Raw genomic sequence first — 16,023 nt, 5'->3', positions numbered from 1 at the left:
CCCCCCCCATGTGAAAGCACCCTAATGTAGACAATAAAATTATCTCCACGTATGAAGTTGAAGAAGTTCATATGTCTGTCTTAACCCCTTAGTGACCTGACCTATTTTGGTCCTAAGGACGCAATGATTTTTTGGAGGATTTTCATATCCACTTTTCAAAAGCTAAAACTTTTTGTATTTTTCCTTCGACACGGCCGTATGAGGGTTTGTTTTTTGTGTGGTGAACTGTGGTTTTTATTTGTACCATTTTGGGGTACATAGAATGCATTGTATTACTTTTATTCATTTTTTTAGGGGGCAGGGAGAGAGAATACATCAATTCTGCCATTGTTTTTTTTTTACAGCGTAAGGCCTCATGTCCGCTAGCTAAATAAAAAATTGCGGATTCCGCAGCGGATTTTGCCCATAGGGAATCATTGGCCATCCGTGGACCATTAAATTGATTTTTGCACCCGCGGATGGCATTTTAAAAGAATTGCGTTTTTCACGCGCGGAAGAAAAAACGCGGCATGCTCCATTCTGCCGCGGATCGGCAACATTGCTATCACATTGATAGCATTGTGTGCGGATATCTGCATGCAAAAAAAATACCATTTAAAGCAAATCCGTGCGGAATCCGCCGCAGATTCTGCGCAGATTGTATTTTTCAAGTGGACACGAGGCCTTAATAATGCAGCATAAATGATATGACACATTTTTTTCAGCAGTTTGGTACAATTATGACAATACCAAAATTCTATACATATTTTTCACTTTTGCACAATAAAAGCCCTTTTATTTTCATTTTTTACCCCGCTCCATTCAATGTCCCATAATGTTTTTATTTTTTCATGGATGGAGCTCTGTGAGGCCTTATTTTTTGCGCGATGAGCTGTAGTTTTAGTGCCATTTTGGGGTACAGCTTTTTTGATCACTTTCATTGCATTATTTTGCGAGCCCCAATTTGCCTTGCAGGCTAAAAAGTGTTTTTTTAAATTTATTGTACAGTTTGTTACGGATGTGTTGATACCAAACGTGAGAAAGTCCACAAAAAAAGTTTGTTTGTTTTTACAATTTTTTTTGTCATTTTACATTTTTTTTAAAAATCTTTATGTTCCTGGATGGGACTTAAACCTATAATACTACGATTGCTACGATAATACATTGCAGCACATCTGTACTGCCATACATTATCGCCATTCATAACGATCAAAGGCCATCGCAGACCCGGATGCCATGGCAACCTATCGGCCCTCTGTGATTGCATGGCAGAGGTCCAGTGACATCACAGAAGAAGTGTTTTCCATCTGTGAACCCTTTACATGTCACAATAAACATTAATAGCAGCATGTAAGGGGTTAATAGTGGGGATCAGTGTTCATATCAGATCCCGCAGTTGCAGCGGGAGGCCGCCTGTCAGTCGCAGCTGGCTCCCGCTGCATCTCATCCATAGGACATAGATTTATGTCAATTTGTGGCAGGAAGGAGTTAATATAATGTGTGCTGGAGTAAGATGAGCCTTATTTATTAAAAAGTGCATGCCTCTTAATAAATTTTGTACATTTTTGCCTGTCCAGGTGCATGAAAGTGAAATCTACTACAGGTATGAGCTGGTGTAGATTAGCGCTGTAATTTATGCCAATTTCTGGTGCAAGTGCCTTGATAAATTCTTGCCATAGACTTCAATGAATGCAGTGTGTTTATAGGCAGTGCCGTATACACTGTATGCGCAAATAAACCCAGCTACTCAGTACAGCTACCAGTCTTACGTTCTCAATTATGGGACCACATTGGGACGTGATGTACCTTAGAAGGTCCGCACATACAGCATAAGAATACATTTGAAGGGTTGTATGAGAAACAGCACCACTCTTTTCTATAGGCTGTGTATAGTATTGCAGCTCAGCTCCATTTAAGTAAATGAGACTCAGATGCAATATAATATATAGTCAGAAACGTATCATGAAGCTGCTGGGCCTCAATACAAAGTTTCTAACACTGCCTCCTAACTACATTGTTTCAATCATAATACTGGTCTTCTTAAATAGGGGAGGAGAGACCTTATGGGCCTGAGCGCCACTGCATCCCCTTCACCCATTACAGTTACGCCCCTATATGCAGCCAACAAACAGGAATAGGGCTGTTTTGGAGGGGGAAAGAAAAAGAGTTTTTTTTCTATTCTCATTCAACCCCTTTAAACAAAACTTCCCAGTGATGTGAAGAAAACCCAAATTGCCATTTTGAGTGGACATGACAAGCTGATGTTGTTATCTGCTAGTCCATAAATTGTCATCCAGGTTAGCAAGATTGATAGAAAAAGGTTGACCTTACTTACGGAACAATACAATGGATGATAAAAAGGTGCATGACAGTAGATAAAGGTATCATTAACCAATAACACCCATCATCTGCAACATGCTCCGGCAATTGAACTTCCGAGTTGTTGTGGTTCAGTAACATCTGGCACGCTATAGGTTGCTTGTCCTTGGCCTACATCTTCTCTGCCGCTTGCAACCAACCCTAGCCCTTAAATCTATGATTAATGAGCTTAATAAAGGTAAAGCATTTATGAAAGCAGTAACTGCTTTGCAGCACCCCCCTGCATAATGCTCAGCCAATGCCTGCTATGAGAGGTTGAAGACTGATGACTGATGTCAGATTTCACAACCAAAGCTTCCTACATCTTTTCCCTCCGCTCCGACCGAGAAACGGAAAGTCATTTTCTGTTTTTGAAGGAATGAATTATCTCTGTGAAGAAAAACACTGCTACAGTATTGATGACTAGTATTATGATTATATGATGTTGTTGTGCTCTGTGCGGGTATTGGTTTAGCTGTTCTCCTGCTCGCTCGCTTGCTGCTGTGAATGACAAACGCTGGGTTATTGATCGCCTTCTGAACTCAGCCCAGCTGATAGAAGGTAATTAATGACTCCATTTGCCTCAGTACCGACGAGAACAATTGAGTTTGAAACTGCAACAACTGCCAACGCTATGAAAGGCCCCCAAGGGGGTGTCCAGGAAAGATGCCTGACACCGCCAGGTTTCAGAGGGAATTAGGAAGTGTGCGGCGGTAGTAGTGGTGGTAGGGGAGGGGGGGGGGGGGGGTGGAGGTGCCAGCAACTACATGCCGTAATAGAACAAGACACAATGTTGCAATTAGATTATTAATTAAAAGTAAGATATTCATCTGGGGAAGTCCGAGAGTTTAACCCTGTCAGTGGAGTTTAAAATGGAGAAGGTTACAGTATTTCTTAATGCAAATGCGTAATTCTGTATTTCCAAACACAAATGATACTAAAACACCGCCATATACTTTATTTATTAACATTATTATAACATTCGTTTCTTTCAATCACTACATTGTCTATAGCAGACATTTTTTAGAATTCATATTGAGGTATCAGAGATTATATTTTTGAAATGTATGCCGTACCCTAACAGGCTGAAATAAATTATAGAATTTACCCGCGTAGACCTATACAACACTTTTAGCCCTCATTTAAACACTTATATATAAAATGGCACACATTGTAAATGTCCTGTCTTCACAAGGTTAATTACATTGTTTCTCACTTCCTCCTCCCAGCCTGGCATTGCCTTTCATGTTCTCTTTAACCCAGCTTCCAATCACCAAGCCTACAGTGGGTAAAATAAATAAATAACCGGTTGGCGTGCCGAACAGCAATAACCCCTAAAAGAGCACTATCAGTGGAACATGATTGATCAATTGAATTCCATAGCGGCTGAAAAATGTGGGATTAAGTAGTGTATTATACGCACAATGAGTTGAGGCATGATGTTCATTTCAAGTTCATTTCGCCAGCCCTCTGCCACCAGATCAGGCAATCAATAGGGCTAGCACATATCATATATCATCGCTCCCTGTGCAAGAGAAGGAGCGCCATAATCTCTCGCAAATTTAGACTGACAGATTTGTCGAGATCTGAAAAGGCCCCCTGCATAAATAAAGCAAAGGAGGGAGGACAGCTCTGTGAGAATAATCTAGGCTCACACACACATATACAAGACCAGACGTCTATCGGTTGGGTCACGGCTCTTTAGAAAGCTGATATTTTGATTTTTAACGTGTGCTAAAACTGTTGTGTGTTAGCGGATGATTCTGAATTTTCACAGGGCGGTAGTATTTAACCCCGGAGTCACAACTTGTTTATATATAGGGGGCACTTTAAGTACTTATATAGGACTAATAGCACTTTTTATCAGGATTGCTTTATGCGTTATATGTTGAATTTATCTGGTGACCACTGTCTTACTGGTTATTAAAATTACTAGTTGGACATTAGTCCATGGACTCCATTATGTGTGCAGTATGGACAAATCACAAAGTCACAATCCTTGTGTGGGCGTAACTACTGTAGTGTTGCCACCTATCTAGAGTAGAATGTCGCGCAAGATGCCATTCAACAATGCTACAACGAGGAAAGACAATAGGCATATGGTAGTTGACGTCTATTTTAGCATTATAAATAACCCTCTGCATGAGTGTAAAGGTTAATGATTAAACTATGATATTATTTATTACGATCTCAATGACACATATCTCGAAATCGAAGGTGTTCCAATACATGGAAGAAAGGAGCAGGTAGAACCAGCGATAGAATATTCAATACTGCTGCCAAGTTTTCATCATGATGTCAGTTTAATAACTGGTACTAATGATTAGCTTTACCTGACAGAAAAGTTCAGTCTGAGCAGGAAAATCTGCTTTTAGACTATCAAAATGTTTAACATGTTAACTGTGTGTGGAGTCTCAACACTTCACAACTAAGACACCTCCTATGGCTTCATGCCTCTTCATTGCACTTTTGAGTTTAACTCCATCAAACCCTTGTTTCATAGTTAATTTATACACATGTACACCCTTTGCTAAAAAAAAACAAACACAAAAAATCAAGCCCCTAGAAGTTGTCGTTTTGCTGTAAAACTCAGCATGTAGTTACATCTCAGGCAGATATATAAATGATGAGAGTTGTGGTGTGATTAGATGAACGATCTTGCTTCTTGAGGCTCTAAAAGTGGTTCTCCCCATGACCTTTAAAAGGGCTCTCAGCAGCTTCTTGGTGTAGTGGACCTATTTTTCCACTTGTATACAGCTTGTTGACCACTAGACATAAGTCTTGGGAGCAGTGGATGTGTTAGGGCACGTACATGAGGCATCTAGGCTCAGGATGCCCTCAACAGACCACTAGTAAAGAGGATTGTCTGACAAGCAGGAGCAGCTCCAACTGTTTTGTTGTCCACCATCTACAGACAGGTGGCACCATTGTTACACCTCTGGGTCTGTTTAAACCATTCCCAGGCACTTGGCTGTAGGACAATTTCCTTTGGCACCCACCATCACCTCTGTTTGCAGTTGTGTTGTGAACAATGAAACTGGACGCTACGGAGTGGAACCAGGTTGTTTTCAACAACGAATCCATTTTTAGTTTGGGCACTAATGATGGCTATATTTGTGACACCTAGGGGTGAGCCCTTCAATCCTGCCTTTGCTGTTTAGCATATGACAGTTGATCACCCCTAGTAGTGGAATGAAGGACAATGACAGCTGAGCGATATGTTCAGGACATCCTGCAGCCACATGTGTTCCTCTCATGGCAGGTTCCAAGAGGCATTTTCCAGCAGGATAAGGCTCGTCCGCGCACACAAGGGGGTCACAGGAATGCCTCCATAACATTGTCACACTTCTGTGGCTGCCCATTCACCAGATTTATCATCAATAGAAGATGAATGGAACCATCTGGGATGCCAACTTCGACAATCTATGAGTTTGCTCAATCTAGAGGCTCAGTTACAGTAAATGTAGACCAATATGCCACAGGATACCATACAGAACCTGTATGCCTCCATGACTGACTGTATCACAACTTGTATCCGAGCTAGAGGTGACCCAACAGGGTACTAGAGCCTCACATCTCGGATCCAAGTTAGAGGCAGTACAACAGGGTACTACATCTCGGATCCAAGCTAGAGGCGGTATATCAGAGTACTAAAGCCTCCATTCCCACCCATATCACACCTTATATCCAAGCTAGACGTGGCCCAACTGGGTACTAGAGCCTCCATGCCTGCCTGCTTCACATCTCGTATCCAAGCTAGAGGCAGCACAGCAGGGTACTAGAGCCTCCATGCCTGCCTGTATCACATCTTGTATCCAAACTAAAGATGGTACAACAGGGTACTAGAGCCTCCGTGCCCGCCATATCACATCTTGTATTCAAGCTAGAGGCGGTACAACAAGGTACTAGAGCCTCCATGCCCGCCCGTACCACACCTTGTATCAAAGCTAGAGGCGGTACAACAGGGCACTAGAACCTCCATGCCCACCTGTATCACATCTTGTATCCAAGCTAGAGGCGGTACAACAGGGCACTAGAACCTCCATGCCCACCTGTATCACATCTTGTATCCAAGCTAGAGGTGGTATTACAGGGTACTGGAGCCTCCCTGCCCGCCATATCACATCTTGTATCCAAGCTAGAGACGGTACAACAAGGTACTAGAGCCTCCATGCCCACCCGTACCACATCTTGTATCCAAGCTAGAGGCGATACACCAGGGTACTAGAACCTCCATGCCCATCTGTATTACATCTAGTATCCAAGCTAGAGGTGGTACAACTTTCACAACTTCTAGGGGAGGGATTGATTTTTTACAATGAGTGTGTAAGATTTATGTCAACTGTTTTAATTATATCTGTATCTCAATGTTAGTATGGCTCTTTTTATACCATGCAATGCTTACAAATAGAGAAAAATGATCAGAATGGTTCACAGTATTGCCACAAATTAACCCTTTCCAATCCAATTTGTATCCTGGTTTTCCTAGGGAGCTTACTCTTTCTCTTCCATTATACAACAGCGCTATATGCTGGCTAAAGCCAGTACTGCATGAGCTGACATGTTGGATAGGCTCCGACAGCAGATAGGCTGGCAATATACAGTAAGAGAACCCCGACGGACGTCTTCCAACATTGGAGCTGTACAGCCTTAAATCATAATGTCTTCAGAGGTCAGACAGGATTGGAAAGGGTTAAAGCCGCTAATCCCAAAAAAGGAAGGCCCTGCACATGCATTCCCCAAAATAAGTGCATTCCTTATATAGACAGGCACTTTGATGTAAACCAGCAGCCCAAATTACCAGAACAGCAATCAAAATAATCTTAAAGAAGGACTTAAAGGGGTATTGTGGAAAAAGGGCAACATTTTTAAAGTTTCCCTAACATTTCCATTTATTGCCATTATTCTAATCGTCCATTTAAATCATCAAAATAACCTCTAGTATCTTTTTTGCAACCCTGCGCTACTGCTGATTTCCAGGCAACTTCAGATTTCCATATTATTATTAAAAATGGCTACAATGAATGCAAAACTACATCTCCCACAATGCCCCATTGCCAGACAAGTGCACATTCACAACGGTACAAGCTGTGCCATCATTATGGAATTTGAAGGCACTGAGTATGCCTGACCAGTAAAACAGTGGCGCATGAAGGACGTAACTATTGGATAACATTGCCAAACTTAGAGGGGGAGGGGGAGAAGGGGAGACAAAAGGGAAAGCAATATCTCTGCAGCTTTGTAAAACAAGTTATAACATTATATTGTAAAATTACATGTTATCACCTTATTAAACATATAACTTGTACTTTAAATCGTCGGAATACCCCTTTGATCTAAACTGTAAATCCTCACTCTGAAAAGCCCCCATATTGTTACATAGAATGGCTCTAACATACACCTTGGTTTATATCATAGTTAATAATTAATAATCCAAACACACTGACGGTGCCCATATACTGTCAATAGCTGCTAGCTGAAGGCTCATTTTGCCAACAGCTATTTCTTCCAACTCCCCTGTACACATGAACTCTTGGTTTGGCAAAGCATTCATGTGTTTTCCATGGGCAGAATGAAGAAAGCTGAAACCAGACTTCTCTGGCGGTGGCTTATCTCCAGGAAGAACAGAGAGAGACCTTAAGTGTTCAACGTTTCAGTGTATGCTGATATGATAGCCGGTGTGATAACTAGCAAAACTTAAAGGTTTATTGCAGAACTTTTTTTTATTCTTTTCTATTGATGACTGATAGGTCATCAGATGATCGGTGGGGATCCACCACTTGGATCCCTGATGATCAGCTGATTCCTAGAGTTTTTGACTGAAAAAAACTCTAAAGTACTGGCCACTAGGGGTCTCTCTTCAACCTTCCTTGCTGTCCACTGTCTGTTGTCAAGGGATGGACAGGATATATATTGATGGCAGAATAATGAAGGAGGAAAGGGATGAATCATTATGCTCATTGAACTGTATGAGGGCAGAGAGGAAGGGGGTGGAGAGACACTTGTACACAGATATGCTGCGAAAGCTTATGGTAAATTGATGGCTGCTCTTTGTTCACTGCTGAGTCTTGCTGTACACTGTCCTACATGAAGATGTTATGTCTGCTGTGTGTGTGTTAAGGTTAGAGACCAGGATCTGTAGGTCTCTGTGAACAGTGCTTAGAATATTACTGAGAATCACAGATACAGACTGCAGAGGGGAAAATGGGTAAAATACAGGATACAGGTCGCGTAAGGGACAGAAATGGTGTTATTCCTCATGTACACATATGGAAACTTATCCTGAATAGTTATCTGAAAAGTTAGGTACGTTTTGAGACTATGCTAATCGCCCAGTCCTAAAGAAAAAGAAGCTTCAAATCATGTACTGTAGACTGTGTAGATAAAAATACATACGGATATCCTTTTTAATTATAACATGCAAAGACATCCATAATCATTTTTAAAAGGAACATAAAGAGAAATCAACATGGGCCATTTCCTTTAGTGTGAACGAAATGATGCTTTGTTAAAAGGGTCAGACAAAATGCTTCGTACTTCCTCTAATCAATACCTGATATTTTACATTAGCTTATGAAGGATACTGCTCCATGCTATATAATGTAATATTGATTATATCATATCCAACATTCACCTGCAAAGAATAAGATTTATCGGCCTTAATGTAATCTCCCGGCATCATTCCCACTGGAACACAATGGGAGAATACTTTTGCTATAGATGAGATTTATACTGTGAAATCTAATACACAGTGCTGAAATACATCTACCCATCCTCAGCGGACATTCAACTCTAGATGGAAAACTCAACAAGCAACAACTGAAGCGCTAACATCTCCCTATTTATTACAATAACACATTATTAGTAATCTACCTAATTATGATTCAGAAAGTACAACCCTGTACAAGTGCAAGAATCAAACATTGTCAAATGTGTTGTCCCAAGACAGATAACACCAAAATGATAACATCCTGTAAATATGTCATGTGCCTTATGGCTCTATGAAATAAGCAGGTCCTCTAGTTTGGCTACAATGGTTATCATTTTTGTGTCCTCTTTCGTTACATAGATGGTTCTGATGGTTCTGGTCCAAATGGAGATTCTCAGAGCAGCGTTGAGAGCTTACGGAAACATCTACGTGCCGACAATTTCACCCAGCAACAGTTGGAAGCCTTAGATCGAGTATTTGAACGTCCATCCTATTCAGATGTCTTTCAAGCTTCGGAACACATCAAATCAGAACAGGTAAAGTGAATGATAGAAATATGCTATCTTTTGAATATGAGTAGGGTAGGTCAATAATGGCAGCTACAAATTTCATTTTTTGAGTTCTTTTCCCAAAAAATTACATATGTACTCCAAAAATTTCACATCTCTGTGTACTAAAGCCTCGTATATTTTGGAATTACATTGACACAAAACCACCAATGTAAATTGCCCTGTTTATCAATTTAAAGGTGTATTCCAGAACTTTTTTTATTCTTTTCTATTGATGACTGACAGGTCAGTAGATTATGGGCAGGAACCTACCACTCGAATACTCGCCGATCAGCTGACTACTAGGGCACTGTGGTTAGATCAAAACACAGTGGCCTGGCTTGGTACTGCAGGCACAGCTCCCAGGGGCAGCTCTCGTTCAATTCTATAGGAGCTTCGCCAGCATTACCCCTACACGATTGGCAGGAATCAGAGAGGCGGTTGCCCCTGTCAGTCATCAAAAGAAAAAATACCATTTTAAAAGTAATAGACAACTTAGGAACCACCAAAAAGACATTTTCAGGAGAGTTCACATTCACCAGACTGCTACGTACCACAGTATACACCATGCTAAATAACAAGACAAACTCATCTGTAAACTTCCTTACAGGAATGCTGTCCCAATAGGTAATAAGATATTACATCCACCATCTCTACAATTAACCTTCATGGACATTGTCGCTGATGAAGGCCACCCTAGATACAAAGAACTTAAAATTACCTTCAATAATGAGTTTAAAACTTCTTCTTCTTCTAACTCATTTTCCTTTAACTTTTTTTTGCAAAGTTCAAGCTTTCCACTTCTAATAGAATCAAACATTATACTATCTATCTAACAGATAATAGCGCACTGTGCGCCAGTTATAAAAAAAGACTAGTCAAGAAACCTAGTTTGCCCTTTAAACCACTTTTCTATGCTTTAAAGCTGCATATAAAACAAAGGAATTGTAGACCTTTGGCTCAGCTCCTTGCACAGTAACTCCTCTTTCTGTTTATATCATAAAGGTTGTTTGTCTTAATGGAACATGAAATTAATAAAAAATCTCTGAAATGCCCCAAACTATAAAACATGAAATGAAGAAAAGGTATATTTGAGTGTGATTTTTTTTCCTTTTCCCAGAGTCCCAGAGTTTATTACAATGGATAACCTTTATTTACTTTCATTAGACTATTAAACGCCAGCACAGTCATTTTTTTCCCCCTGAAATTTAAAGCAGGGCCCATAAAGCAAATCTAAAGCCTAATTGAGTTCATTTTAATTTCTCTCCGATCACAGCGAATTACTCCAGTGATAAATCAGGGGGCAGCTTCACCCCCAGTAGAAGGCCTAATTTGCAGCTAATTACGAAACTGATTTCAACAGGAAGATCAATACGAAAAGGAATTGGAAATGACTAGGCTGTGGTGTCCAGGCATAGAGGTGGGGGGGCGTGGATGAAAAAAAAAAGGGGCAAGAAAGAGCAGAAAATCAGTTTTAATTTAATGTAATATTAATCAGGGAGAGTTTTTTTCTCTCTTTCTTTTTGGTTCCCCATGTTTATTATCCCTTTGAAAAGGCAGCTGTAGAGAGCAAGGTCTGCTCCCGAGCAAACCATAATAAGAAGGCAATTACTAGATTGTTTTGGACAGGACACCCGTTCAAATTCAATGACTCCCCCTCCCACCCTTCTGTTGGCCATGTGCTCTGGCCCACTCCCCAATTTCATACCCCAGTGCACAGGAAGAGGGAGAATAAGAACAGGGTGACGGGGGCGTGTCCTTCCATTGTATTTAATGAAGCACATCATTCACAAAATCAAACGCTGATGATTTAGGAAGACAGGTGATTTTTGGTTTTGTTTTTATTTTTAATATATCACCAGAAAAATCTATTAGATGGGAATAAAGCAAACTAGGAGATGGAAAACTAAAACCCAGCTGTTCCTCAACATCATCTGGACTTTAGGGTCTTTTAGGAAAATTGCCCTTCTTAAACATTTAGCTTTGTACCATTATTTTGCACCTTAATGATGACCAATTCATAACCATACAGTATTTTATAGTCCCTTTTTTAGCATTACATGTTATGTATATTATTTTATCAATATTGTCTACAATATAAGTAATCAGTATGATATTTCCTAGCACACACCAATTTTGTAATTTGAATGTAGGATGACATAAGACTGGAAACATATATGAAATACACATAATACACAGATAAAAATCACTATGCACTTCCGTAACAACTATACCAATTAGCTATAAAGTAAATAAAGGCCCATTTAGATGACACGAATGTCGGGCAACCGATGCACAACACGCTTCCCTGCACATACTCTCTCTCTGCTGCTGCACAGGAGCTAGTATTGCTGGCTCACAGCGGGGCAGTTGGAGGAGATTTCACTCTTCGCTCTCCCCCGCCCCTCTCCATTGACTTAACATAGCAGCCGTTCAGTACTGAACTGCTGCTATTTAAACTGAGCGATCAGCTCATCGTCCATCGTTTATGCTGCATAAACGATAGACGATGAGTTGAACGATCGTCGTTCAGTGTAAATAACAGCTGTTCATTGAACAGCCGCTATGTTAAGTCCATGGAGAGGGGCGGGGGAGAGCGAGGAGTGAAATCTCCTGCAGCCTTCCCACTCCACCCTCTGTGAGCAAGCCAGTGATACTTGCTACCGTGCAGGTGCACGGGAGCGAGTGTATGCGGGGACCAGTGTTGGGCCTCGTTTGCCCGACATTCGTCTCGTCTAAATAGACCATATGGGTCTGTTTAGACAAGCCGATTTATGGTTTAAACAAGTGACCGATGTCAGAGTTCCCTGGTGTAACCTGTTTACACCAGCAGATACATCGATGCTCATTCAAACGGGAATTTGATCAGTCGTTCACATTCGCTGTACAAGTGACTGAGAATGACTGAATGATCGCTATTTAAACCGAACGATTAGTGAACGAGCCAACGATAACTTTTATGTTTGCAGAAAATGAACAATGAATGAAAAGCGAATGATTTATCATTCGTCGTTCGATCGTCGGCTGTTTTTGCATTGAACGATTCGTTCATTTTTGCTCTTTTGAATCCTAATCTTTCCTTGTAAAAGGGTCTGAAGATGCTTTCAGAGTAACAATGAAATACTTAATGATTTGCTATATTTCCTTACTCCAGCCTCTAATTCTAAAACTGATAACTCTCAACCATAATCGCTAGATAGACATGACAGTTTTTGTGATTTTCTATTGTCGTCATGTTTTTTGTGATTAGCAAAGGTTCACTACTCAAACTAGTTCATAAAGTAGACAATGGAAGCCAAGCCACATGGGCCTATTACATCAGTTTTCATCAATGGGTTTACTTTACACTTATGGCTTTCAGTAATTGCTATTTTATTTTTTTATTGACCATCAGGCAAATGAATACTCCCTCCCCGCACTAAACCCTGGTCTCGATGAAGTTAAATCTAGTTTAACAGGCTCTGGCAATGCAGACCTAGGAAGCAATGTGTCAGGACCTCAAAGCTACCCAGTAGTAACTGGTAAGTGAAACTCTATGCTAGAATTTAACATCAGCATATCACAAGAATATCATGAGGTGTACTCAATATCTCCCCATGTAATGGTGACCAAGAAGAATTGAACATTGATTATAACTTATTTCTGGGGGTCTTTGGAAAACCTGTGATTGGTTTATACATGAGAGATCCTTCCAATAAACTGGGATTATTTAAAGCAGACAACACCTTAAAGAGGTTGTCCAACTTCTAGTTGTTTTGCAGCAGGAAGCACACAGCTCTATACTTTGCACAGTGGCCTGAGTTGGTACTACAGGCTGAGTCCCATTCATGTCAATAGGATTCAGCCTGCAGTACTAACCCGGTCCACTGTGTAATGTATGGAGCTTTCTGCTTCCTGCAGTAAAACAACTATAAGTCAGCTTCCCTGCCCAGTCTTTGTTTTATACACTACTATAATTCATATTGTGTAACAGTGCACTTAGGGTAGGGATGCCATATATCCAGACAGCCAGCTTTTTTTCCTCCAGCGGTGTAGTAAAACGCTGGAGGGAAACTGATGCCTTAGTTTTCTGTGGGATCATTTATGGCATCTGTTGGATCAGGTTTGATGCGGGATGTCTCTCTGTGCCCCGCATTGGTGTGACCATCTTTACATCACATTCATACAATATCCTTCCTTGGTATATGGTTTTATTTCTACTTACTACAAATGTTTTATGTATACCTATGTCTTCTCAGTAACTTGTTATCCTCTATATTGCTCATTTGTCTTTTGACTTTAGTACTAGTATGTGTATTTAACATAATTTTTTACATATATACTATTATAAATTAACATTTTCTTTCTTATAAAAGAGAATAGAGTTCTGTTTTGGCTATAAACTTACTTATCTTGTCACAAAGTTTACAGCATTGGCATAGTACTAGTTGTTTCAGAGCTTGCAGTCACAACTGGGCTCCTACCGTATGTCTATAAATCCACCTGCAACTGAACAGAACTGCTGAGTTATATGTATGCAATATAAAAGCAATTATATATTATGCCAATTGCATAGTGATATCACAATGGAGAAAGCTATCTTACTCCACACACCATCTTAATCTTTCTATTCAATGCAGAATAAAAGTGATATACTTATGATGGTGGATCTAAATATAATAGAAGTACTAGAAGCTATACGCTATATCACTGGTCTCCAGTACTAGTGTGCATGGGATGCTTTACTGCATTATATGTTTTACATTAAAGAGTCACTCCGAGTAAAATTTGTATCCTTTCACGGGGTCCAACTGTCATGTAGTGTATGCTGGGGCAGTTAAATCTACTTACTGTTGGCTTCATTGATTACAGTCCGGACCCCATTATCTCACGTGACCCATGATGTGACTAACACAAGCTTACAGTATTCGTTGATTGGACCAGAAGTCACTTTCTCCAATCATTGCTATGAGAAATGCAATGTGAGTTCCATAGGTATGAACAAAGGCAGTAACTTCCAGGCTGCTGTAGGATTCAGTTGAGCACACTGCAGCTCCCAACTGCCCTAACATATACCATAGGGAAATTGCACCTCAGGGAAACAATAAAAAGTTTGGTAGGAGCAGCTCTTTAAATGTTAGGAAAAGAGAATGTTTCCAAGAGTGTGTTTATGGTAGAAACTAGCTTCTATTAAAATCTATCCATTTGTTCTAAAGACATTAAAAGGGGTTGTCCATTTGTAAACTATTGATTGCCTATCCTCAGGATACATCATCAATAGTAATTCATTGGTGGTCTGTCACCATGTAGCCCCAATGATCAGCTGTTTTTTGGGCTGGTGTACTCGGGAACTGAGCAGAGTTCTGCAGAAAGCAGACAGCTCTGTTCCGACTGCAGTGGCTAAGGTTGGTATTGCAAGTCGAGTTCCTATGCAATGAAAACTTTGCCAGTAATGCCAAGTCTGGCCAAAGCAATGCAAATGGAGCTGTCTTCCTTCTGCAGACATCAGCTCTGGGACTGGAGAACAGCTGATCGTTGAGGGATCAGGAAAACAGAGCCCTGGTTATTTATTAGTGATGACCTACTATGAGGATGGATAATCAATAGATTATAACTGGACAACCCCTTTACAGCTAATGTGGTACTTCCTAAAAAGATAAGAGTGCTACAGTAAAGAATAATCATTGTCTTTGGTGTTGAACTGGTTACTGACTTGTGCTTGACTGATGGACTTTCTACAGTGCATATATTTTGAAAATATCTTAGGTTATTCTGAGCTAACAGAGAGGAGTCCAATATCTTGGACCCACATATTATCCCAATGAAGGCCATCTCTCGATCTGCAGGAGGTAGCATGTCTCTGCACCAGATGAATTGCCCATTGGAAACTGTGGATTGCTTCACTTGCCATGTGGTGGCAATGCAGAAGAATTGAACATTTGCTTCTGTGTTCTCCTAGAGATTATCGCTGATTGTTGGGGAACTGAAATCAGCTTTCCATTAGGACAGCCTCCAAATAAAAAGGAATTGCTCAAAGGACAACCATTTTAAAGGCAACCTGTCACCAGTTTCATGCTGCCCTAACCTCATGCAACATGAAACACCAACAGGTTCCTTCATTGCAAAGAAATATCTTTTATTCTGAAAAGGGTATCGCCTTTCAGAAGAACATAGTGTTAAAAAGCAAAAGCTGGGCACAGGGAAAAGTTCCCTTTAAGCCAAGAAGCTGGAAGGAAGTTGCCCAGCTAACACTTTTCCATGTGCCCAGCTCTCTTTAACTCTGTTTAATGCTACCCATGGTTAAGGCAGCATGAAACTGATGATAGGTTCCCTTTATTACAACAGTGCTATAAGTAATTTTTGGACAAACATATGTCTTCTTACCCATAGTAATCACTCAGATTCTGGCTGTCTTTTTTTCCAGACGGGTCTTCATGAGTAACTTTATCT

The 16,023-nt window shown here is 40.5% G+C and overlaps 1 protein-coding gene across 9 annotated transcripts in view; it reads left to right on the top strand.

Annotated features, from left to right (window-relative positions):
- PAX2 (paired box 2) overlaps positions 1-16,023 on the top strand; it is a 72,619-nt gene that overhangs the window by 44,270 nt on the left and 12,326 nt on the right. For all 9 annotated transcript variants that reach the window (XM_066598766.1, XM_066598761.1, XM_066598768.1 and 6 more), the window contains 2 exons: positions 9,407-9,582; positions 12,989-13,115. In XM_066598766.1, coding sequence (XP_066454863.1) covers positions 9,407-9,582; positions 12,989-13,115 — 303 coding nt within the window. The remainder of the gene's footprint in view (positions 1-9,406; positions 9,583-12,988; positions 13,116-16,023) is intronic.

This window comes from Eleutherodactylus coqui, chromosome 4 (genome assembly GCF_035609145.1).
Source record: "Eleutherodactylus coqui strain aEleCoq1 chromosome 4, aEleCoq1.hap1, whole genome shotgun sequence".
NCBI classification, from domain to species: domain Eukaryota; kingdom Metazoa; phylum Chordata; class Amphibia; order Anura; family Eleutherodactylidae; genus Eleutherodactylus; species Eleutherodactylus coqui.
The sequence above is the reverse complement of the archived record's forward strand: the minus strand, read 5'-3'. Positions and strand labels throughout refer to the sequence as shown.